This window comes from Leucopleurus acutus (assembly GCF_964270905.1).
Source record: "Leucopleurus acutus genome assembly, chromosome: 10".
In the NCBI taxonomy this organism is placed as follows: domain Eukaryota; kingdom Metazoa; phylum Chordata; class Mammalia; order Artiodactyla; family Delphinidae; genus Leucopleurus; species Leucopleurus acutus.
The window spans coordinates 41,192,369-41,211,568 of NC_139153.1; the positions used below are offsets into that span (position 1 = coordinate 41,192,369).

At 37.3% G+C, this 19,200-nt stretch overlaps 1 protein-coding gene across 2 annotated transcripts in view; it reads left to right on the forward strand.

Annotated features, from left to right (window-relative positions):
• The window catches only part of SETD2 (SET domain containing 2, histone lysine methyltransferase), a 111,364-nt gene that overhangs the window by 59,241 nt on the left and 32,923 nt on the right, over positions 1–19,200 (forward strand). For both annotated transcript variants that reach the window (XM_082848710.1, XM_082848709.1), the window contains exons 12-13: positions 581–1,243; positions 16,990–17,038. In XM_082848710.1, the coding sequence (XP_082704836.1) occupies positions 581–1,243; positions 16,990–17,038 (712 nt within the window). The remainder of the gene's footprint in view (positions 1–580; positions 1,244–16,989; positions 17,039–19,200) is intronic.

Below are 19,200 nucleotides of genomic sequence, written 5' to 3' on the forward strand. Positions count from 1 at the left end.
TTGTATGCAAGACATTTAAATATATATTGTTGCTTAGTTCCCAGGCCTTTATCACAGTCACTTGGGAAACTTTTTAGAAAAACATACCCAGGATGAGGTCCAGTAGTGTTTATATTTTTAAAAAATCTACCTGGGTTTGAGAACTACTGGTAGAGAATATTAATTAAATTAGTCTTATTTGATGTGTGAGCAGTCACCTGCTCCACATTTTATTCTTGCTGGTCAGGCTTATTAAAACACTTTTCTGGGACTTAGCTGGCGGTCCAGTGGTTGAGACTCTGAGCTTCCACTGCAGGGGGCACGGATTTGATCCCTGGTTGGGGAACTAAGATCCCATATGCCTCGTGGTGCAGCCAAAAAAATAAAAAAATAAAAAATCAAACACTTTTCCTTCCATACTAGAGGAAAGTAATATTATGACATTTAAATCCATCTGTGGTTACAAGATTTAGGTCTTAATTTAATAAGACAGTAAAAAAAAAACACTGTTTCTACAGAATTGATCTGAGTCCCATGGAGAGGCTTGAAAAGTCAGCTGTACAAAGTGATGTTTGTTTTTTTTTAAATTATGTTTAATCAGATTATAAAGACTTTGGAACATTTACCCATTCCTACTAAAAATATGTTGGAGGAAAGCAAAGTACTTCCTATTATTCAACGTTGGTCTCAAACCAAGACTGCTGTCCCTCAGCTGAGTGAAGGAGATGGGTATTCTAGCGAGAATACATCACGTGCTCACACACCGCTCAACACACCTGATCCTTCCACCAAGCTGAGCATAGAAGCTGATACAGACACCCCCAAGAAGCTAATGTTTCGCAGACTTAAAATTATAAGTGAAAATAGCATGGACAGTGCGATCTCTGATGCCACCAGTGAGCTAGAAGGCAAGGATGGCAAAGAGGACCTTGACCAGTTAGAAAACGTCCCTATAGAAGAAGAGGAAGAGTTACAGTCACAACAGCTACTCACACAACAGCTGCCTGAATCTAAAGTTGATAGTGAAATTGCTGTGGAGGCCATTAAGCTACCCACATCTGAACCAGAGGCTGACACTGAAATAGAGCCTAAAGAGAGCAATGGCACAAAACTAGACGAACCTATTGCTGAGGAAACACCATCCCAAGATGAAGAGGAGGGTGTATCTGATGTGGAGAGTGAGAGGAGCCAGGAACAGCCAGATAAAACAGTAGATATAAGTGATTTGGCCACCAAGCTCCTGGACAGTTGGAAAGACCTAAAGGTAAGAAAACATTTCTGTTCATTTTAACCTGAATTACCCAGGTTTAGAGTTCTGTAAACCTTCAGTCGAATTACCTACTTTTCTAGCTGTATGTATTTTTGAAAAATGGAATATTATCTCTCTGTCAGCTAATTATAAATGTCTTTATAAATAAATAATGTCTTTTAAACCTTGGCCAGAGATACCAGCCAAACTAATATACAAACATCCCCCTTTTCCTTGTTTACAAAAGTATATCACAACAGTAAATTCAGTCATTCAGGTGGTCTTTACATTAAAAACAAAAATCCTTTTAGTAACAAATATGAATTCTACATTTGAGTCTATGTAAGAAAAAAATGAATGTTTAAAATAATTGGAAATTAATTTATTGGATTAACTAGAAATTAATTAAAAATAAAATTAATTGGAAGCCAAGGTAATTTTGCAACTTCTCACCAAAAATGATTGAACATATAAAGCTATAGAATCATGCTTGTTAGCTTGGTGGAATGTCTCATGACAAAAAAAAACCCAAAACAAACTATTGAACATAAATATCTGTTCCAGTAAAACAACATTATATGGAGCTAGTTCATACTCAGTTTTATTATTGTTTCTGAAATAGGCCTACTTTTAAATGCCTATTTTTCTGGCCAGAAGATGTTATCGAGAGGAAAAATATAGAGTTCTGGAACCCTTACATCTAATACTTGCATAATCACTTGTTAAAGTATGTAGCATGATGTGCAGGGTTTTCTTTGCAGAGAACCCAGTCTGGGTCTTGGATAAACACAGAAGTGAATAACAGGATGAGCCTAGGAGAGATGTGGCAAATTCTGATTGTAAGTGGGATCCTGGGATCCAGGTCTTGAGGACCCTGTGGGAACAGGTTACTTCCTAGCCTCTGTTTTTCTGTTCCTCCTTTCTTGCGCCAGAGGTGAAGCAACCAGATAAACCAAGAATACAGATTTGCAGCAAAATGGACACCTGAGTCTTCTCTGTTCCCAATTATGACTACAAAGCTCACCCATTATATCCTACCATTTGACCCATAGGGAACTATCCTTATACTGAGCAGAATGAGTGTAGTTGGTTGGTTGTGCACTGTGCTTATTTTTGCATTTGTAATTTACTGTGTTGAGACCCTTCTTTAAGTATGGTGTGGTTTCAGCTCTCATTTACCCATTTGAGCTCTTACTCATGCTACTCTTTGATCACCTACAGTTCAGCATAAACTCAGCCTTATTATTTGAAATCTGACCTTTTTATAAATATAAAAGGAAAGATTCAGAGTAAATCTGTTTATGACACAACATGTGAATGCAGGAACTGGAGTTGCAATTAATTGAAAGAGCTGCTGGGACAGTCATTTGTGTGAACCTTTATTTAAGGCCTGCTTTGTGAGGGCACAGGAGTCCCTGGACGAAGTCCCTCTTGTGTTTGGAGACTGCTAGTAGAGCCTGTACTATGATTGGCTCAGTAAGGAAGGTGGAAATGGAGACAGGCACTCAGGTGAAGGTAGAAAAGGCCTTACAGACATAGTTTTATAGAGAGGGGGGTTGTAGACCTAGTAGTTCACTTTTGCCTGAGAAGGCTCTGGTTGACGTAATTAAAAAAAAAAAAAAGACATAATCATCTTAATTTCTTAAAAACCTGTCTCTTCTTGAAATCTGGAATAAGTAAATGTTTTTGTTTCTCTGTATGGTAGTTTTTTTAATTATAATTGTAATGATATAAATTATTCTCTGGAATATCCTTAACTCAATTAGATATAACTGGTACTTTAAACTCACACTCCAGACATAAATGTTTTTGAGTCCTACACAATTATTTCTTCCCTTGCTTGTCCTCTTCACTCCTATCTGAAAGATCGAAGTGGTTGCACAGTACTATGTAGACTGATGATCCTCTTGACTTGAGGTTTAAAATTTTATTTGTACCTAAAATATATTCTTCTTAACGTTCATACTTTGGATTTATCCCAATTCTTAGCATCAAGGAAGTTATTAAATAAAATCCTCCTTCCTCAAACTTTATAGTTTGCTCTGGAATCATTACCCATCTAGAATTGCATTACTGAGAAACGTTTTTGCTTGCCTGAACTGTGATGTTTTGTTATGCATTGGTGCTGGGGTTCTTAATTCATCTATCATTCTAATTAACATTCACCGTGGTTCTAATTTCAAAACCAGTTATAGTTGTCCTTAAAAAATATACTTCAGCTAGGGAACCCATAATTTGAACATGTTTTAGAGAAACACCTTGACTTGATGTGATTACTATATATCCATCCTATTCCCGGCATTGAAAGAGTTAACTACTTCTGTCTGACTTCCACCTGTGTGTTCAAGTATATGTTGGCAGAAAAGAAAATGTGTTATTCAACCAACTTTTATTAAGCACCTGTTGCCAAGCATGTGTTAGTTGCTGATGTTAATTTCAAGATTATACTAAAAAGCATTGATCTAAGATTGTGGTTATGTTAGCCACTCCAAGCTTCCCTGACCTTCCTGGGCCACTGTAACATTGCTGGACATGTGTTCCACTTGTCCTTTCTACATACTGGATGGAGTGAAGAACTGAAAGAGGTTGCTTCAGATTTCTTAATCTTGATTTTGCTGTGAAGGCAGACTATAGGGATCATCAGTAAATGAAAGAGGGTGGGAGGGAAGGGAATGAAGCTTCATGAATTACTCTTTGTCCTCCCAGATCTGATGATGATCCCCCTTGTAACTTGAACCATTTCCATCTAGCTTCTCAGGGCAGCAAGGAGCTTGTTAACATCACCAGCTGACCATGTGTCTCCTTTTCTCAACTCCATTTTCAACTTCGTGCTGAAGAAAAACAAGAACCTAGCGTGCATTCTGTGAAGAAAACAGGAAGATGGTTGGGAAGTTGGATGATGCATGAAAAATATAATAGGTGAAAAGAGGACAGAGGTGGTTAACTCACTGGCACCGGCGTTATTTTGGTGCGTCCATTGCCGACAATGGATGTCGTTCTGGGAAAATCCCGACTCCTGGCGAGAAAGGATTAAGTGAGCTACTTTTTCTATACCTCTATACACAGGACCACTGCCTTGGCTCCACAAGGCTTACACATTTTTGACTCCTAAAGTAGACCTCAACAAGAAACATCACTTAGCACATTGCTACACATGAGCATGTATTCATTTTCACATGCAAATTAACTGGGCTACATTTTCAGCAGGGACATGTGCATATATTTCTGTTTGTAAAAGGAATTACTGTACATCACCCCTCATGCTGAAAATATACCCAACACTTCACAGGGCAAAACAGCTGGTTATAAGTGATGATTAATTATAAACTTGACTGGAAAATCTTCATTTGGATCATGAGAAGAAGAGGTAAGGTTCCCATGAATTTGGCAGTTTCAGTTGCAGTTAAACAGCTGAGAGATTGTGATGGCTAGTGATTCCAGAGCCTCTCTTATAAACACTTAGGTTACAGGATGTGTGTCTCCTTATAGTGAAGTCTGAGTAGTTATAGTTACATCTGGATTAGATGATTTAGGGACATTTTGTACATGTGATAAGTTGGACTTTTCTTAAGAACCATCCTTATTATCTTTTTCATCTTTATCTCAAGACATTATCTTTAATTAAACATATTATTTTCCTAGAAAGTTAAGCATTGAACTCTACAGAAGTTTTAAATAATTCAGAGAGTTACCCAACTGAAAAGTTTTGAGTCTGGGGAAACTCCCTGGCGGTCCAGTGGTTAGGACTCCATGCTTCCACTGCTGGGGACCTGGGTTCAATCCCTGGTCGGGCACTAAGATCCCAAAAGCTGCGTGGTCAAAAAAAAAAAAAAAACAAGTTTTGAGTCACTGCTTGGAATTTCGGTTCCTAACTAATATGTGAAATCTGCTATGCAACATTTCAACATGAAATGATGTGCCCTGAATTTCTGTAATAAATTTCAAAATCCTTAGTAGACATTATTCTGTATCCAAAAGGATCAGTATTACTTACCCTTTTGTTTAAAATACAGAATTGCCCCCAAAGAGCACTATTTTAGGTACCACTACATTGAATTTTTGTAATAAGAATCTCATTTGATAAAAGGCAAACATGGTCTAAAACTTATTAGTAGCCTGGTTTCTTTATTATCAGATAATACTTTCATCTAAATTATGGGGTGGCCTAATCTGCCCCACTGCCTTTTTTCGTAAATGAAGTTTTGGGGGGAGCCCAGCCAAGCTCGTTCATTTACATACATCTGTGGCTGCTTTTGCACTGCACTGGTAGAGTTGAGTAGTTGCATCAGACTGGATGGCCAACAAAGCCTAAAATATTTATTGCTTTGTCCTTTACAGAAAAAGTTTGCCAACACCTAATCTAAATGATAAAGTACAGAATCTGGCTGCTCTAAACATTCTGATTTTGAATGAAGTCATTTTGACACTTTATTCTTTTGGGTGAGCTCTTTTTTGTTTTGTTTTGTTTTGTTTTTTGCGGTACGCGGGCCTCTCACTGTTGTGGCCTCTCCCGTTGCGGAGCACAGGCTCCGGACGCGCAGGCTCAGCGGCCATGGCTCACGGGCCTAGCCGCTCCGCAGCATGTGGGATCCTCCCGGACCGGGGCACGAACCCGTGTCCCCCGCATCGGCAGGCGGACTCCCAACCACTGCGCCACCAGGGAAGCCCTGGGTGAGCTCTTAATTCTGTTTCCCTAGAGACATGATGACCATGTTTCCATACCCCATGAAGTTACTTTTAAAAAAAAAAAAGAAGTCTTGACTCTGTTTAGGAAAAGTTACTTTAAGTGATTTGGGTATTGGACTGTCTGAGAAGTGGGAGAGTATATACATTATAGAATTACTGGGCTAGAAGACACCTGTAAGGAATGTCATTCTTCCCTCAGGACCATGATCAAGTTAGTCGGAAACTTAAGAGACTTGTAGAGTACAGATAAGTTGGTATAATCTAGTTTTATATATAACCATAATGAAAATATATAAATTTTCCTTCTTAATGTTCTTAACTTTTGATTTTGATGTAATTTCAGACTTAACAGGAAAACTGCAAGAATACTGTTCTTATGTATTCTTCACGTAATACACATCCAGTGACAGATGTATGTTAAAAACAGTAAAAATTCCTCTAAACCCTTCATCCAGATTCCCCAGTGTTAACATTTTACCAAATTTACCTTAACATTTTCTCTTAATTTCTTTTTAACTTTTAAAGAATAAGTCACAGATATCATGCCCACTGCGCCTAGATATTTTTAGTGTGTATTTCCTAAAAACAAGGACATTCTTCTTTATGACTTCAGTGTACTTATCAAAATCAGCAAATTACAGTGACACAATACTATTAATCTGTTAAACAGACCTCATTCAGATTTTGCCAGTTGTGCCCATAATGTCCTCTATAGAAAAAAGAAAATTTCTGATCCAGAATCTAACCTGAGATCAAGCGTTAAATTGAGTTGTATCTCTTTAGTATCCTTTAATCTGGAATAGTTAGTTCCTCAGTCTTTGGCTTTTATAAACGTCACATTTTTGAATATTTTTAAATTTTTTAGAATATTCCTCAATTTGGGTTTGTCTGAAGTTCTGTTTGGAATGTTCATTTATCCCATTACTGGCATTGTCAACTTCAGTCACTTGGTTAAGTTGGTGTCTGCCAGGTTTCTCCAATGTAAAGTTACTATTTTCCCCTTTATAATTAAAGAGTATAATATAGGAGCACCTTTGGAGATAATAAATACTCTTTTTTGTGAAATTCAGCCATCCAGTGAATTTGCCTGAATCTTGTACAACTATGATTGTTAACAAATGGTGATTTTCTAACCCATCATTCCTTTTTCTGTATTTCTATACAGTGGTAGCAGTCTTAACAGGTTATTAAAATTACTTGCTTAGATGCTTGTTTCTCCTCACAGGACCATGAGATCTTCAAGGGCAGAGACCATTCCTTAATCGTTGGTAGTAAGAGTTACTTTTATCATGGTATCTTTTTAGTAATGGTTGTAATAAGTTACCACTTAATAATAGTGAATGACTACTCTGTGACCCCTACAGTGTGTGCTACATTCAGTATCCAGAGTGATCTTTTTGGAAATATACATCTGTTCATGTCAAAGTCCTATTTAAAACTTTTAAATGGTTCGTCATTACATTGTTTAGTTAAATCCATTTCTCTTAACAAGGCTTGCATACCATGGCATAATCTGGTCCTTATTTATGTATGCATTTTCACCTCAAGAGTTTCTGGCCTACCAGTGGGACAGTGCTACTAATGTTCACACACACACACACACACACACACACACACACACACACACACACACACACACACACACACACACTGTCTCTCTCTCTCTCTCTCTCTCTCTCTCTCTCTCTCTCTCTCATTGACTTGTTTCTGAGAAGACTTTCTTTTGTTTAGATGTCTCTTCTCATTTAAGTTTCATCCTTTCCCCTGAAAACCATTCCTGTTCCTCCAAGACAGAGTATTCTGCCTTTTCTATATGCTCCCATAACATCCTTTCCAATCATAGCAGATAACATTTCATAATTGTACATTGTGCAGAGGCAGAGACTGTGTCTGTCTTGGTCACTTGAGTCTCCCCAGGGCACAGTGAGAGCGTACTATGTAGTTTGGCACTTCATAAATATTTGAATGATGAAGTGAAGAAGGTCCTTCTTTTTCCATGGTACCACACTGCTGCTATTTTTTTTTTAATTTATATTTTAATTTTTTGGCCGCACACCATGGCATGTGGCGTCTTCGCTGACCAGGGACCGAACCCATGCCCCTTGCAGTGTAAGCACGGAGTCTTAACCACTGCACCACCAGGGAAGTCCCGATTCTTCTTGAATCCATAATGTGTATATTTTATTTGATAGGTGGTCAGAAAATACTTGAATGAGTGTCATGTAATCTTTACAACCCTGCAGAGTAAGTGGTGGTGTTTCTATCAGCTGTAAAAGGGAAACAAACAGGCCCATGAGTTTGTACCTTAACTTTAAATGACATAGCTGAAAATTATCTTCTGATTTAAATCCTATGTTCTTTCCATTCCTTTTTCTGATCCAGCAAATAGTGATTGCTACGTCCTTGCTAGACAGTTCATGCAATTATGTATCTTTGCTGAATACTTTTCAGACTTCTCTCAATCTGTTTCTGTTTTAATAACTGTAATAAGTTCAAATTCATTCTTAAATCATAGAAATTATCATTTTAGTGTTTTGTTCAAGTATCTTTTTTTCCTTAATGCTGCAGAGATCAACCTGTGATCCATGATTGAATTTCAAGGGATTTTCAGAACGCTTGAAATCATATATAAAACTGGGGTTTTCTGGGGCAAGGGTCCACAAATATGAGCAGTTTCTCAAACAGGGGTGTGTATATATGTGGGTTGGGAAAAGAACAAATTGTGGTCCAAAAAGTGTTTGCTGGATGGTCTTAGCTGCAGTGTTGTATTGACTAGTGCAACATATAACTTCAGTGAAGTCTCTTGGAGGGCTGTGGTGATTTTTAAGTTTTAATTAGAAAAATTATAGAGGAGGTAAATTTGAAAGTGTAAAAGAAAATCTTAGATTTGGAATTAACTTGCCTAGAAAACAGAAATCTGAAATTTGAGAAACATGTAATCATCATGACCTTGATTATTCTTCAGTGATTACTTACCAGCATAAAACTTTAATTTTTCTACACACATGTTTTACTACTGGGCTGGGGAGGCCTTGAAAGCAGGCTCATGTGTCAGGTGTTCACCTTGTGCTTCAGTACTAGTGGAAGCCCGGCACATTTTAGATGCGTGTTGAATAAAACTGAGTGTTGTTAAGGTAGATTTTTTGAATTAGAGTCAAGGTGGGTAAGGCTAGAGAAGGAGGAAGTTCGGGGAACAAGTTTAAACTGAACGGCAGAGACTCCCCTGGTAGCTCAGTGGTTAAGAATCTACCCACAAATGCAGGGGAGACGGGTTCGAGCCCTGGTCTGGGAAGATCCCACTTGCTGCAGAACAACGAAGCCCGTGCGCCACAACTACTGAGCCTGCACTCTGGAGCCCTCAAGCCACAACTACTGAGCCCGCGTGCCACAACTTCTGAAGCCCACATGCCTGGAGCCCGTGCTCCACAACAAGGGAAGCCACCGCAATGAGAAGCCCACATACCATGACGAAAAGTAGCCCCCACTTGCTGCAACTAGAGAAAGCCTGGGCACAGCAACGAAGACCCAGTGCGGCCAAAAATAAATAAATACATTTATTTTTAAAAAAGAGAGAGAAATGGAATATTACCAGTGCCCTGGATGCCTTCCTTTAAAAATAAAAATTAAACAATGTCAGTGAACTAGGAAAGCTTTTTAAGGTATGGTACTTGCTAAATAGCAGCATTTAGAAGTTGCCTTGGGAATCCCCATGTTCCTTAGGCCTTTGCCTGAGACTTTACAGCCCCTCATTCTGTACCTTGAATGCAATCACAATGCACAGAAGTCTTTTGGTACTGTGTCTAGGGCTGCTTCTGAGGCATGTTACCTTTTCTTTTAATTTTTAAAATAGACCATTCCTGCACACGACAAAATTCAAAAGGCAACATTTCACTCCTAACCCTGTCCTGTGTCCTGTTCCCTGGAGGCAACCAATACAACTAGTTTGTTGTGAGCGTTCTAGAGATAATTTGTGCATACTATATGTATATATTTTGCCTTTTTTACAAAGCTGGCACCACTGTTTAGCTCCTTTTTACTTAATATATTGTAAAGATTATTACATACCAGTTTATGAAGAATTTATTTTTCATAACTGCATAGTATTTTATTGTATAAATATACCATTATCATAATCATACATTAATCAGTCTTCTATTTCGGCCATTTAGGTTGATTCCTTTCATTAGCTTAGCAGCAAGTAACTTTTTTGAACATATTCACATATGTGGGATATACATGTTGGATAAATTACTAAAAGTTGTGTATCTGAGTCATAGTCTGTGTTATTTGTAATTTTGATAGGTACTGCCAAATCTCTCTTCATAGTTGTACCAGTTTAACTCTCATCAGCAATGTTTATGTGTAAGAGTGCCTGTTTTACTACACCCTGGCCAACACAGGTGTTGTCTAACTTTATGTTGGTCAGACTGATAGGCAAAAATGGAATATTATTATAGTTCTAATTTGCATTTCTCTTATACATGAAGTATTAAATATATTTACGTTTATATTTCCTATTGTAAGAACTATGTCCATATCCTTTGCCCATTTTTCTGAGTGGCTGAAAACTGAAATTGGATCTTATTATCTTTTGTTTGTTGGGAGCCCAGCTGTCTGAAGTTAGAGTGTTTATTCAAGGGTTTAAAAGAATAAATAAAATTATTCTACTCCCTTTTCCCCTTACTCTCCCTTCCTCCGCCCCTCTCATGTGTGTGATTTTATAAAACTTCCAGACATGTGTATTATCTTCTAAGTTATTTTTCCAGTCAAATCTCAGGACCTCTGTGACCTAATGGAGATACCCCTACTCCCACTTTTTGTAATACAATTTATGAGATAAAATCATAGACTCTTAACACTTTACAGGGGTATGATGATCGAGGTACAGTTCTTCCTTCTATTAAAGGAAGCTAAATCTGGGTTATAGAACCATTACCACTGAAAGCATTTCACAGAATTATGCTGAGGATGGATAAACATAGATGCAGAATTGCTAGGTCATAGTCTTTGTTTCTTATTTGATGCTCTTTGCCTTTTTAATGAAAGGTATTTTATGTTTCTTTAATTCTGGAAAACTCTTCATTATTTCTCAAAAAAGTTCCTTCTCTCCTAGAATTCCTTTTACCTGGAGTTGGCACTTCAACTTCTAGCCTCCATATCGCATAACTTTGCTTTCACATTTTCTTTCTGTCCCTTCCTGCTTTTTATCTCCTCTTCCAGCTGTAAAAATGGCACCTTGCTCAGAGTCTCTTTCTCTTTTTTGTTCTTAGTCTTGCTGTCATTTAGGAATAAAGATTTGTTTGACACATACACTACACAATTTTATCTGTACTTGCTAATAACAAGGAAAAATAGTCTTAGTTGTAAAAAGTAAATCTGTTATTACAGAATATATAATCTGATCTGTATATAATAAAAGGTAAAAAATTATACTCTCATTGTAAATTATTTTGTTCTCAAAGTCTTGTTTAGCTAAAGAACAGTCTACATCAGTGTTAAATTTTTACACTTTCCAGAAAAAGTATTGTTTTGTAATTTTGTTTTAATCCTGTTTTTTTCTACAGTCTATTCTATTTGAGTCTATTCTATTTGAGTCTATTCTGTATCATTTGAGATGTGTTAAAAATGTGCTGGAGTACTTTGCCAACAAACTTCCAATGAGTACTTTTTGAGACTGTTGGAAGAAAACATCCCAGTTTAGACCGATTTAGTGTGACCTATTAGCAGTAGGTAACTTTTTCAAGTGTTGTTTGTTTTTTTAACTAAAAATGGGTAGTATAAAAACTGTATAATTAAAAGTAAACTTTTTTTTTTCCATAAGAGAATCTGTTTACTCAGAATCTATTTACTGTACTTTAAATATAATCTGACTGCTTTTGGGGAATCATGATTCACATACAATAAAGACAAAAACATCGAACTCATAGCTATATAATATTTCTTGAGTTAAAATGGTCCTTTGTTTTAGTATCTACATTCCTTTCTTTTCTCCCCAGCTTTATTGTGATATAACTGACATTTAACATTGTGTAAGGTTAACGTGTACACCTGTTGATTTGATACACATATATATTGCAAACTGGTTACCACCATAGTGTTAGCTAACACCTGCATTATTACCATTTCTTTTTTTCGGGGAGAATATTAAAGATCTATTCTCTTGGCAACTTTCAAGTATATAGTACGGTATTATTAACTGTATCACTATGCTGTACATTAGATCCCCGGAACTTACTCATCTTATAATTGGAAGTTTGTAACTCTGACCAAGTTTCTAACTCTACCTCCCTTCACCCCTGTTTTAGTCTCTGTTTCTATGAGTTCAGCTATTTTGGATTACATATAATAAGTGATATTGTACAGTGTTTGTCTTTCTCTGTCTTATTTCATTTAGCATAATACCCTCAGGGTCTATCCATGTCACAAGTGGCAAGGTGCCCTTCTTTCTCCTGATTGAATGATATCCATTGTATACATATACCATAGCTTCTCTATCCATTCATCTCTTGATGGACACTTAGGTTGTTTCTGTATTTTGGCTATTGTGAATAATGCTGCAGTGAACATGGGAGTCAGGCATCTCTTTGAGATCTGCTTTTCATTTTGTTTGGATACATACCCAGAAGTGAGATTGCTGGCAGGTGTTTATTAAGAAATGGAAAACTTACAGTATGAATCAGGTATAAAGACTTTCCACCTTTTAATTTCATTTTCCTTCAAGTCAGTCTGTTTTTCTCTATGTACCTTCTCTCTTGGCAATCTCTGACAGTAACACTATATATCGATTGTTTTCTTAAGGTTTTCCCAGATTGTGGATCTCTTGCTTTAGCCTATTTCCTGAATTTTAGGTCTATATTTTCGGCTTTCTCTCGCCTTTTTTTAAAAAATAAATTTATTTACTTATTTATTTTTGGCTGCATTGGGTCTTCGTTGCTGTGCATGGGCTTTGTCTACTTGTGGTGAGCAGGGGCTACTCTTTGTTACAGTGTGCGGGCTTCCCATTGTGGTGGCTTCTCTTGTTGCAGAGCACGGGCTCTAGGTGCACGGGCTTCACTAGTTGTGACACGTGGGCTCAGTACATGTGGCTTGTGGGCTCTAGAGCGCAGGCTCAGTAGTTGTGGCACACGGGCTTAGTTGCTCTGTGTCATGTGGGGTCTTCCCGGACCAGGGCTTGAACCTGTGTCCCCTGAATTGGCAGGCGGACTCTTAACCACTGCACCACCAGGGAAGTCCCTTCAGGCTTCTCTTGGCTCTCTCCTCCACTTGCCCTTCAGACTCAAGCTCATAATCTTGTTTTATAAGCTAATTCTTCATCTTTGGTGTACATTTATGTTAATATCTTCATCATTTTTCAAGTAACCCATAGTCAAAACATGTACCCCTTTTGTAAAAAATTTATATTGCTAATTATAACAGTTGCTTTAAAAACACTTTCTAGATAACTAAACTTTTCAGTTAGGGACAGTATTGTTGGAAGACAACTTTTTTTGAAATTCTGACAGGTTAGAATGACATCTTCGGATCTTTTGCAGGTGTTATTTTAAATAGCCACCACTGCCTAGTTATTTGCACAGAAGTAGAGCTTGGACACTTGATCTATTTTGAATGCCCCATTATTGAATTTATGTACATATATTTATTAATCTATGCCTATATCATCTAAATGCTGGGTAATTCATTTACAGTAACTTTCGAAAGATTTTCCATCACTGTCAGGAATTATTGTTAGGTCTTATAAATTATTGTACCTAGTATGGTGCAATGTACACTGTAGACAATTTATGAGATGTATTTCACACAATCTAGAATCTTGAATTTTAGGCCCTCCGCATTGGAGTGTCTTTAACATTCTCTTCTGGTAGACAAAATTTTGAGACCTTGTAACTCTGAAAAATACCTTTATTCTATTCTTGTTTGGCAAATCATATAATTACCATTTGGAAATAGATTTTCCTTCAAAATGTTCAAGATGTCATTGTATCATTTTCCAGCTTACAGTGTTGCTATTTTGATACCATTTCGACTCCTTTGTTGTGGGAGGTGCTCTGAGCCCTCTCTATCTGGTGACTTAATATGTCAGTTCTAAAAAATTTTCTTTTCTTTTTTTTTTCTTTTTAATACTTTCTTACCCTCAGTTTTCTCTCTCCCTGCTTTCTGGCTACCTGTTAGGAGATGTAGAACTTCTGACTCTTATCCTCTAATTTAATTTTTTTAATCTCCCATTTAGATAAAGGATTAGTGTGAATGAAGGCAACTCAGATAGCAGTTTCAGCAATGGATTCTGTGCCATGCGGGTGTGACATTATTCCAAACAGATTTTCATATCATGTAGGCTAACACTATTGCTGTTTATTCACAAGACAGAATGATCCTAAGAAATGTTACAGTAATCTTTATAGGGCTGCTTCCTTCTTACTTTTTGTTGTTGTGGGACTTTGGAAAGATTCTGTTGCATTTCAGGGCCTCAAAGTAGATAATCTTAGTTTCCAGCTTAAATTTTGTATACAGCTTTGACAATATGAAGAGGAGGAAGTTAGTAATTCCAAGTGCTTAGGTGCATGTTGATAGAACTTCCCCATAGTGTTAGGCATACTCTAATAGTCAGTAGCTCTTGGTCACTAATCAGTAGTAATCAGCCATTTTGTGAACATCAGAATACTTAAAATTTTTATTTATTTATTTACTTATTTATTTTGGCTGCACTGGATCTTCCTTGCAGTGTGCGAACTTCTTAGTTGTGGCATGCATGCAGGCTCTAGTTCCCCAACCAGGGATTGAACCCGGGCCCCCTGCATTGGGAGCTCAGAGTCTTACCCATTGGACCACGAGGGAAGTCCCTGAATCCTTTTTTTAAAATTGAAGTATGTTTGACATACAATATTAGTTTCATGTGTACAACTCAGTGATCAGAATACATTTTCTAGTTAGCAGTTGCTCTAAACTTTTGAATGGAATTAAGAATGTATCTTTGAGAAGCATTTCCTCGGTATATTAACCACCACCATAGAATGGGCCCCAAACTTGAGGTCTGTAATAAATTGCTATAAATGTTTGTAATGAATACCTGTAATGCTGAGACCTTCTGCAAAAGAAACTAAGTTAAAATTGTGTAATTCTTAGTTGACTGAGATATCATCCTCGATATATCTGTTCTGAGCACCCTTCATGAATGAACTCTTTTGGAGTGCCTAGGTTTACAGAGTACCTAATGCAACAGTCATTTTCAAACTTTTAAAATTAGCAGAATACCTGTTTTTCCCTATAATGTGGGTAGGTGCTGATAAGTGGCGTTCTTTTTCCCGAGTTTGTTAACCCCTCCAAGAGGTGGATAGAGAAGTCAGAGCTAAAAGTGTTAAGTCCTTCCTCTCTTTATCCCTGATTCATACCCACAGGTAGACATTGAATTAGACAACTCCAGGCATCCCTCAGAGGAATAGATTAGAATGTATCCTCTCTACAGGCAGAAGCAGCCCAAGAGGAGAAAGAGCCCAGATGGCTCTGAGCTGAGGACAGACATACATAGTTCTTTCTCTCAAATTCTCCTTTGTGAGGAAGGAATGAGTGAGGGCTGTTAAGAGAAGCCAGTAGTTCAGTGATGTCCACTTTCTCTGGACATCAGAATCATCTGGGGAACTTCTAAAAAATACAGGTGCCTGGGACCCATTCCCAGAATTTTAGATTCAATTTGTTTTGGATAGTGTATCTATAAAAGTTGCCTGGAGTGGTTTAATTCTGCAGCCAGAATTGAGAATCCCAGCTGTAGTGGAAGTTCTACTTAGAAAAGGCTAGGGGGATAGTGGATGTTACCTACATTTGTGGATAAATCCCCAAAATGGTACTCCTTCCCAGAATAATGCCACTGTGTCATCTGGTACAGATGATAAAAGGCATCATAACGTTGGGCAGGTTGCTAAACTTTTTAAGTAAGTTTTCCCATTTGTAAAATGGAGATAGCAACCTCATAGGGTTGTTTTGAAATTCAAATAAGATAATGCATTCATACAGATTGCCCTGCGTCTGTAAAGTCCACATTGGCATTTTTACTGGCAGCTGAATATTACATCTTGAACTTTCCTCAGTTGTGTGACATGTGGGTTATTTCGTTTTCCACAAACGCTGCTAGAACCAAAAATCGTGTGGAAAGATTTTTCTTAGAGTACATTTCCTAAAAAATGGGATTACCAGGTCATATAGGTGTGGTCAGTATTATGAGATTACTCTGAAGGAAGGGTTTTATATGATGTACCATTGAGAATGTGTGGGTTTGCCATTTGCCCACTTAACAAGGTGACTGGATAAGGAAGTATGTGCCCAAGAGCTACTTGATGGGCTTAGAACAGTGAGAGATTGTCAGGGAACAGAATTGTTGCTAGGCTTTAGATTCATACAGCAAGAAAAGGTACCTCAAGGCTTAAAAACGTAGTTTATATTTCTCAAGAACAATTTTGATAAAGTATTAGATAGTATTTGAAGAGCAACAATGATCCAAAACTTTCCTTTTTTAAAATAACAGCAGTATAAAAGTAGATTTGGCCATTAGCCAAGTTGATTTTGTATTTATAGAAAAATACGCTGAATAGCAGGAATTGTGTTTACACATGTAATTTTTCTGAAGTGTGTTTATATAGCTGAGGTATTACTAACCTTTTCTTCCCTTAAGTAGGGATGGCAAGTGAGATGTTTGACTTGTTCATATGCATACTCTCAGTAAATGAACTATATATGACTTCATTTTATGTGCAGAAGGCATATAGAAATTAAGATTATCAGGAGGTGTATTCCTGCCAGAAATAAAATGTCTTAGTTACTTAGTCTGCTACTTGGCTAATGAGGTCATACAAGCCTGGTAGACGTTTAGAAATAAATATGTATTTGTGCTATATGTTTTTACTTGTTTTTTAAGGGACCAGGATCTATTTTTAGTTAAAGCCAAACATAGGTAAAATTTTGGAGAATAATTAAATACCAGATTGTTCCTCCCCATTTCTTTGTTGCCATGTGAAATCATTCAGCTTCAAAGCAATCACCACTTCCATTCCACACTGATAACTTTTCTTTTGGTTTATTTTTTGCAGGAGGTATATCGAATTCCAAAGAAAAGTCAAACTGAAAAGGAGAGCACAAGTAGGTATTCAGAGATACTTTGTGCATATGACTTTACGAATATTCTTTTAGAAATATGCAGATGTAACTGATAAGAAGTTTATTGTGTTTTTGGAACCAGATAATATGTCATTAGGTAAATGAAATATTTTTGGTATAAGTTTGAAAACGTGTTTTTAAAACAATTTTCTTGGAGTACAGTTGACTTACAATGTTGTGTTAGTTTCAGGTGTACTGCAAAGTGAATCAGTTATACATATACATATATCCACTCTTTTTTAGATTCTTTTCACATATAGGCCATTACAGTGTATTGAGTAGAGTTCCCTGTGCTATACAGTAGGCCCTTATTAGTTATCTGTTTTATGTATAGTAGTGTGTATCTGTCAATCCCAATTTCTCAATTTATCCTTCCCTTCCTTCCCCTCTGGTAACCATAAGTTTATTTTCTACATATGTGACTCTCTGTTTTGTAAATAAGTTCATTTGTACCATTTTTTTAGATTCCACACGTAAGTGATACATATGATATTTGTCTTTCTCTGTCTGACTTCACTCAGTATGACAATCTCTAGGTCTATCATGTTACTGCAAATGGCATTATTTCATTCTTTTTTATGGCTAATATTCCATTGTATATATGTACCATATCTTCTTTATCCATTCCTCTGTTGATGGACATTTAGGTTGCTTCCCTGTCCTGGCTCTTGTAAATAGTACTGCAGTGAACATTGGGGTGCATGTATCTTTTCAAATCACAGTTGTCTCTGGATATATGCCCATGAGTGGGATTGCTGGATCATATGGTAGCTCTATTTTTAGTTTTTTAAGGAACCTCCATAGTACTGTTCTCCATAGGGGCTATACCAGTTTACATTTCCACCAGCAGTGTGGCGGGGTTCCCTTTTCTCCACACCTTCTGTAGCGTTTATTGTTTGTAGATTTTTTGATGATGGCCATTCTGACCAGTGTAAGGTGATACCTCATTGTAGTTTGATTTGCATTTTTCTCATAATTAGTGATGTTGAGTATCTTTTCATGTGCCTTTTGGCCATCTGTATGTCTTCTTTGGAGAAATGTCTATTTAGATTTTCCACCCATGTTTTGTTTGGGTTGTTTGTTTTTTTGATACTGAGCTGCACAAGCTGTTTGTATATTTTGGAGATTAATCCCTTATCTATCACTTTGTTTGCAAATATTTTCTGCCATTCTGAGGGTTGTCTTTTCATCTTCTTTGTAGTTTCCTTTGCTGTGCAAAAGCTTTTAAGTTGAATTAGGTCCCATTTGTTAATTTTTATTTTTATTTTCATTGCTCTAGGAGGTGGATCTGTGCATTTTTATTCTTAGTGATTTTTTGTCAAAGGAGATGTCCCTTTATACTCCCTGTGTTGTTTCTTTCCTTGAAGTCATGGCCTTCTAGTAGCTTTTCTTCCATTCATTTCTTCCTCTAGAGCAGACATTCTTTTTTTTTTTTTTTTTTTTTTGCGGTACACTGGCCTCTCACTGTTGTGGTCTCTCCCGTTGCGGAGCACAGGCTCCGGACGCGCAGGCTCAGCAGCCGTGGCTCACGGGCCTAGCCGCTCCGCAGCATGTGGGATCTTCCCGGACCAGGGCATGAACCCGTGTCCCCTGCATCGGCAGGTGGACTCTCAACCACTGCGCCACCAGGGAAGCCCTAGAGCAGACATTCTTAAACCTATACTCCTTAGGTGTGTGTAAGTTTTCACCTGTAGATGTTTATATACAAAGTCCTTGGTATACGTTCATTTTACTGGGGAAAATTCAAAACTTTCATCAGATTCTCAAGGAATCAGTGACCCCTCACAAGGTTAAGAATCATTATTACAGAACAGATAATAGGGAGACCATTGCAGTATGGTTTCTGGGCTTTACCACTTAGCTGTGTTTCCAACATACTTTAGAGATTAAAGCAATGGTATAAATTATGGTGGCTCTTGTTAGTCTCTTGTGCCCCTCCAGCAGTGACCCAGTATAAATAGAGTAAAGGAGCCAGTGTGATCATGTTTTTGGTCTTTTTCTTTATTTTTGGCATGAAGAACATTTTGTAATCTTAAATCTTATTGGTTAAATAATCTTATTGGTTAAAGCCCTGTAAAGTATCCTTTACATCACTTTTGTATCTTTTGGATATTTTTAGTTCTACTGGTTTAGTCTCTTCATAG